This window comes from Pteropus alecto, unplaced genomic scaffold, assembly GCF_000325575.1.
Source record: "Pteropus alecto unplaced genomic scaffold, ASM32557v1 scaffold103, whole genome shotgun sequence".
Lineage (NCBI taxonomy): Eukaryota > Metazoa > Chordata > Mammalia > Chiroptera > Pteropodidae > Pteropus > Pteropus alecto.
The window spans coordinates 7,010,845-7,018,539 of record NW_006436288.1 but is presented as its reverse complement, the minus strand read 5'-3'; the positions used below and the strand labels follow the sequence as shown (position 1 = coordinate 7,018,539).

General features: G+C 32.7%; 1 protein-coding gene across 1 annotated transcript in view; it reads left to right on the top strand.

Moving 5' to 3' along the window:
• ABCC9 (ATP binding cassette subfamily C member 9) overlaps positions 1-7,695 on the top strand; it is a 118,597-nt gene that overhangs the window by 8,540 nt on the left and 102,362 nt on the right. The window contains exon 5 of the mRNA XM_006912678.3: positions 4,409-4,530. Coding sequence (XP_006912740.1) covers positions 4,409-4,530 — 122 coding nt within the window. The remainder of the gene's footprint in view (positions 1-4,408; positions 4,531-7,695) is intronic.

Below are 7,695 nucleotides of genomic sequence, written 5' to 3'. Positions count from 1 at the left end.
TTTTATCACATAGCAACAGAAAATAAACTCAGGTAATAAGAAAATTTTGATTATGTAATTATGCTAAATGGTACATGTTTTTTTGAAGAGTGGATATGAAAAGGCCTTTAAAGTTTTTTTTTTAAGTCCCCAAAATGATAAGAATGCCCCTTTACATCTGTTTATTTTTTGCTCTTGCAATTAACAAGGAATGAAACTTTAAGTTTTTGTCATGGAGCCAACTATTTTGTAATGTTTTATGATTTCTTTGCATATATGTGCACATCTTAGTTTCTGATAAAAAGAAATATCATAGACTCTAAGATATGCCATGCCTTCAAGCATTTAGAAGCTTAATTGGCTATTATTGATAATTGTTTAAAACTCTTTGGCATATTTGTATTATATTGTATTAGCATAGACAATTATAGTCTTCTTTTTTTCACCTTATTGTATAAACTGACCCTACATGTTTCTATGTGTATATATAAAGTAGAAGATTGATCAGCTTAATACTTCCTAAAAACTTGACATCACGTAGGCAAGGATGACTCCTTTCCAGCCTTGTGGTTGATGTGTAGATTTAGTCAGAGACTTAGAATAGAGGGTGAAATAATAATGATGAGGACATACGCTAATGGCAGAACCTTGTTTAATAGTGATAGTGATACAAGAGACCCATGCTAAAAACCAGCAGAAATACACCTTTGATTTTGCACTATCCCTTCCTAATCTTTAGTTGTAGACTTATTCCCCTTACACTTCTTATCCAAGCCTCTCAAAAGTCATCTTCCAGTTACTTCTGAACTCAAAGATTTAGTTTGCTTTATCTCTTGCCTTGCCCTATTCTGGAAACTGCTTCTACAGGAATCATTAATGTCATTAATGAACATTAATGACAACTTAATGGATAGCTTTTCTTCCTTAGCATAACTATTACATTTGGTGCTGTTGATCTTTCCTTCCTTCTTTTTTATTTAAACGAAGATTTTATGAACCATTTTTCACTTAAAATATCACAAATGCTCATTATAATTAGCAAAACAATACAAATAACTTCTTAAATGAATAATTGATTTTTTTTATAGAATACAAATATTAAAGCTATTAACTTTTTTTTTTTAAACATTCTTATCAGACTTAGAATAGAGGGTGAAATAATAATGATGAGGACATACGCTAATGGCAGAACCTTGTTTAATAGTGATAGTGATACAAGAGACCCATGCTAAAAACCAGCAGAAATACACCTTTGATTTTGCACTATCCCTTCCTAATCTTTAGTTGTAGACTTATTCCCCTTACACTTCTTATCCAAGCCTCTCAAAAGTCATCTTCCAGTTACTTCTGAACTCAAAGATTTAGTTTGCTTTATCTCTTGCCTTGCCCTATTCTGGAAACTGCTTCTACAGGAATCATTAATGTCATTAATGAACATTAATGACAACTTAATGGATAGCTTTTCTTCCTTAACATAACTATTACATTTGGTGCTGTTGATCTTTCCTTCCTTCTTTTTTATTTAAACGAAGATTTTATGAACCATTTTTCACTTAAAATATCACAAATGCTCATTATAATTAGCAAAACAATACAAATAACTTCTTAAATGAATAATTGATTTTTTTTATAGTAATACAAATATTAAAGCTATTAACTTTTTCTTTTGAAACATTCTTATCTGTTTTACACAGGTGTCTGCAATAAGTTTTCTCTTTTTTATTTCTATCTAAATAATTTGTGATTATGATGTAGATACTCTCCTAGGTCTAGGAATCATTTTCGCTTTGCTCTTTAGTCTAATTTGATAGGTTTATTATTAGGGCATGTAATTTGTTAAACAAATATCTTTTGGGATTTATTAACATTTTCATGATAATAAAATATTTGATTGTTTTATAAGTATTTAATGAGTGTTAGAAAATAATATGTATTCTTTGCAGGAGAAAAATTTTTTTGAGTGTCCTGATTGGATTACTAAAGTCCTGTGTACTGATTATTTTTATATTATTTAACCCATCAAATTCTAAAAGTATATATTAAAATATTCACTATTATATTTTCATTTTGTTTTTTATTTCTATAATTTTCTTTGCTTTGAAATTATTCTTTTGTCCTCCTGTAATGTATGCTTTTCCTCTTAATTTTCTGACTAAAGATTTTCTGCTGTAATGGGATGTATATGCTTCTACCAGATCATTGATATCTGTGAATCATACTCTAAAAATAATAGAAAGAATAGGGTTAGGGCAACTGCTCAAAATCTATATAACTTTTTTTTTTCATTTTCTTTCATTTTATCTTGAAACTAGTTTAAATAAATAAATTAAAAATGAATAAATAAAAAACGAATAAAAAAAGAATAAAATGAATAAAAAATCCATCTAACTTTGTAAGTAGAGCACTAACAATATGATAGCAATCCTAATAAAAATACTGGCATGGTTAAAATACACCTTAAATACCTAATAAAGAAATGCCACAGTAAATATAAAACCTTACAGTAGCTGCTGCTATCTTCATTCATCTTTTATTATTGCTTCTCTTAATGATTTGTCATTTTTTTCTAACTTCTTTAATGGAATAATTTATTTGTTATAATTATTTCTTTTTGAATATCCTGGGTGTGGTCTTGATAACATTTTACAGACTTTAATTGGTAGTGTGCTCATTTTTAAATTTTCTATTAACTAAGTGATTTTTAAAAATTCTTTCTTTGGTTCAGTAATTAAGGAGTATTAGAAGCATTTTCTAATTTCTCTACTGATGAAATATTTATTTCCTACTTTTTCTCTTTGACTATTTTGAACTATTTCTGGGAGATGGTGGGTGGTTTTTAAGCCAGTTTTTATGTTATCGTAGTAGTTTCACATTTTCATTATCATGTGTATATTAATGATTCAAAATTTATCACTGATAACGTTCAAAATCGCTACATACACTAGCCTATTAGACAACTTCTTTGCATTTTTATTAGACATTTCCACAATGTACGCATTGCTACTGAAACTTATTAGCTTCCTCTCTCCAATCTGCTCAAAATCTTATTTGTTCACACCACCGTCCACCCAAACACCATGAGAATTGTTTTCTACGTCTCCATCATTATCAGCCTCAGACCTAAACACTATTAAAGTCCTGTCCATTTTAATAATTAACATTTTTCAAATATATTATTTCCTCCATGTTTCTGCTGCCAAAGTTTAATTCAGATTTTTATCATTTCTCACCTGTGAGATTAGATTTCAGCTCCTTACCTTGGCACACAAAGCGTTTCATGATACATCCTATCTCAGATTTTCTATTTAAGGAACTACTTGAAAATTTGAACATGCTACATTGTTTTATGCTTCTATGTATTTGCACATTTCTGTTCCCTCTTTTTAAAATGCTCTTCCACCACTTTCCTGACTAGTGGACTCCTTTTTATATTTCAGTTCCCATTGTCAACCATACCTCCTCTGAAATGACTTTCCCAAATGTTCCTTTCTCCCTTACTCTTTCTAGTTACTAGTTACTTTCTTCTCTATACCATTTATGTACTAATATATTTAAGTAATATGAGAAAATCTTAATGTTTAACTGTATGGCATTATTAATGCAAATGGAATTGAGAGTTGTTCATGCAAATCTGTGCTGTCATGTTTCTGAGCCACCCAAAGCTCTCTGTTGCCCTCAGAATGAAGCCGAGGCCCCTTGCAACCATACTGAATTGTCTGCAACACCCTTGAACCTTCTGCCTGGAATGGTCCTCTTTTTTCCTCTGGGTAGCAGTTTCTCATTCTTAAGGTCTCAGTTTAGAAGTCTATTCCTTCACAAGGCTTACTCTGTCTCAAACAGAGTATGCGCTCGCTCACCATCCCTTCACGTGTTATAGTGTCCTATTTACTACTACTCTCCTCAATAAATTCTAGATTTTGTGACCGCAGACACCGTATCTTGTCTTGTTCACTGTTGCGCCCAGAATCTGATACAGTGTCTTGACTAGCAAACACCTATGTGTTCAATGAATTAATGAAAATGGAGAAATCATTGAAAAGTTTAGGGAAGCTATCAAAAGAGAAACATACTTTTTTATGTATGTTAGAGTTCACATTCAGTCGATTGTTTTCACTTGCTGTAGGTGTTAAATTATTTCAACAGATCTGTCCTTCAGTATGGGAGTTGTTACATATGTGCTTTTGTTATAGGCATTAAGCTCTTGTTGAGCTGCATTTACCCAGCCTTCCACGTCAGGATGAATCCTTTTAGCGGAAGTGTGTCTCCCTATATAGTCTTCCTTTGTATGTTCACTTGGCAAGTACTACTACATTCTGTGTTTTAAATACCTTATTTCTAAGAGAGAGTTTTAATGTGTAAGTTGGAAACAAAATGAGAGACTGCCTGGAGTCACCAGCCGTAGACACTGACACTGTACCGCTCTCCGTAGACGGCGGGAGTCCCGGCACCTCCACCTCTTCATGCCAGCCGTGATCGGATTTGTTGCCACTACGACATCAATAGTATATTATCATAATATCGAAACATCAAATTTTCCTAAATTACTTTTAGGTAAGTATGATCAAGTGTTTCTCCCCCTTCAAAGAACTATTTATATTCCTTTTTCTGCATAGTAAATGCTATCAGCGTGGGCTGGCACTGGGGAGCATGGGAAAAACACTGTGAATAATTCTTCTGTGGTCTCCCAATAAATGTGGACATGAAGATAAGCTGAGTTGCTTTAGGCGGTGAAAACAGCATCCCCACAGGAATTCTGATATCCTCTAAATGGTCCTCATGATGCATTGGCGTGTGGCGGAAAGAAAGTGGAGGGAACGAACCAGCTTTCTGGCTTGCAGAAGCTGTGCTCTAAGAATCAGAGCCCTTGCAAGGAGCTTTTGCACTGTATGGGCCCATGAACAAGTCATCTCATCTAGTTTCATGTGTTTCTGCCTTTGGCTTGGAGTCCTGAGGCATTTTCTGAAGGTTCAAGCCTTTCCCTGGTACTGTGGGAGTGTCACACTCTTCCTAGAGCTGCTGTTGAGGCATGGGTGGTGGTGGTGATGGTGGGGAGTCTCCATGCAGCAAAATATCCTTCACAGTATGCTGAAAAATATGCTGTTCTGAGAAGCAGTGCCCCAAAGCATAGCCCTTCACATATGCATCCTACCTAACATTATCTTTTTAACTTTTCTTGACTCCTGTGCTGTAGAAATTGGAGGCTGTCTAAAATGTTCCTAATTTTATTTTTGCCTTAGGCTGAAATAATATAACTCATTCCCACTTAGTTATCTTTAACACTCTGATCCATCCTAGCATTCCTTGGTGTACACTTTCATAAAGAACTGAGATGAAGGTATAGAACATGGATCATGGATGGGCTTCAGGGACCTGTGAATCTCCTAAAATTGTAGATAGAGTTGTGTGTGTTTGTGTGAATGAGTGCTTAACGATTTTCTAAGGTTCATAGACTTCATTAGATTGATATATGATGAAAATGACATTGACTACTAATATAAAAATTAAGAAAAGTAATAATTAAACCACATGCACATTATTTGCTTGTCCAGAGGACATTAAAATTTAAAGTAGGTAAGAGGAAAATACTGATTATTTAATTTTATGTTGCATCACAATATTCGATTGGGCAAAGGTAATCTAAGAATATGAGACAGGGTTAAATGTTAGTTTAAAATTCTTATCAGAGTCTGAATTATCTTAATAGAAAGCTGTTCAGTACAAAATGCCAGGCAGATATTGTCACAGAAATCTTTTCATGGAGATACCAAAATTTCTAGCAGGCAACCACAAAAACGTGTACATAGTATCAGGAATTCAATGCGCTAGACCTTAAGTTTCTGAAAAATTGATGATGGTATGAGTTATAAGGTATAATTAGAAAGGAAAAGTGCATTTTAATATTATTTTGAAGAAGATGTGATCAGAATCTGGCTGTAATTTTTATGTAGATACATGGCAGAGGGCACAATTCAATCATATTTGTGGAAGGACTTCTAGGGGTAAAAGATAGTTTAACTTTCTCCTTATTTTAGGAAAGAAATATTTGGACCTAGAAAAATCACACTTATTTTAATATCACAAAACTAGTAATTTTGTTCCATTGTATTATGACCATCACCAAACATACAGACAGTTGAAAGAATTATGTGAATACTCATGTATCTACCACCTAGATTCTTCAACTTACATTTTATTCTATTTATCACATATCTACATCTTTTCATCCCTCTATCCATTCATCAACCCATCTTATTTTTGATGTATTTTAGAGTAAGTTGAAGACATTAACATGCATCACCTCCTGATTATTTCAGCATCCATTTATCATTAACTAGAGTTAAATACTTTATAGTTCTTTTTATGAGATAAAATTTACATACTGAAGTACAGTATGAAGTACAGTATAAACACCTGTATAACTCTATCATATAGTATAGAACATTGCCATCATCCGTGAAGGTTTTCTTGTGCCCTTCATCAGTCAATCCTCACTTTCATCTCCACAAAGGTAGCACCTAATTTGATTTTTTCCCACCCTAGATCGGATTTGCCTGCTTTAGAACTTCACATAAATTTAATCATACAGTTTAAACTCTTTTGAACAAGACTTCTTCCTCTCAGCATGGTTTTTTTTTTAGGTTTATTCATAATGTAGTATTGATCAGTATTTTGCCCTTATAGTTGTTGAATATTCCATTGAATAAATCTACCACAGTTTCTCCATTCTCTTGTTGATATATACCATAACTATTTCCAGATTTTGGCTATCATGAAAATAAGCCACTATAAACATTTATGTGCAAATCTTTTTTTGGATATGTGTTTTTATTTCTCTTGGGTAAATTCCTGGGAGTGGAATTCCTAGGTCATAGGATAGGTAGGTAAATGTTTATATTAGTAAGAAACCACAAGATCTTTTCCCAAAGTAGTTTATTTTACAGTCGCACTAACAATATGTAGGAATTTCAGTTGTTCACATGCTCACCATCATTTGATAATTTTGATTTTCTAATTTAGCCATGCTGGTAGATATATACTATGTACTGATAACACCGTGTGGTTTTAATTTGCATTTCCTTGATGACTAATGATGTTGAGCACTTTTCGATGAAATTATTGGTCATTAGTTATATTTGTGAAGTGGCTATTCATATCTTGCCCACATTTTTATTATTGAGTTGTAGGAGTTCTTTGTATATACTAGATACTAGTATGTCATCAGATATGTATTTTGAGGGTATTTTCCTCCCGGTTTGTGGCATGCATACTCATTTACTTAACAGGGTATTTCGATGAGCAGGAAATTTTAGTTTTTATGTATAATTTATCATTTTTCATGTATAGGTAGTTACTGCTTTCTGTATCTTAAGAAATCTTTGCCTTCTCTCAAAACATGTTTCCTTCATAGTCTCCTGTTCCCTTTTAGAAGTTTTATAGTATCTGTTTTTATTGTATTATAATTTAAAATGATTCATTTTAAATTAATTGTGTATATGGTGTATGGTTGTCAAATGGATATCCATGTGTTCGAAACCATTTGTGGAATAGGCTTTCCATTTCTTATTGGATTGCTTTGGGACCTGTGTAAAAAATTAAATCAAATGACCGTTGAAGTTTGAAAAATTGTGGATTTTTATGCCATTAGCATTCTGTCTTGATTACTGTAGCTTTGAATGTCTTGAAGTCATGTATTATAATCACACAACTTGTTTTTTT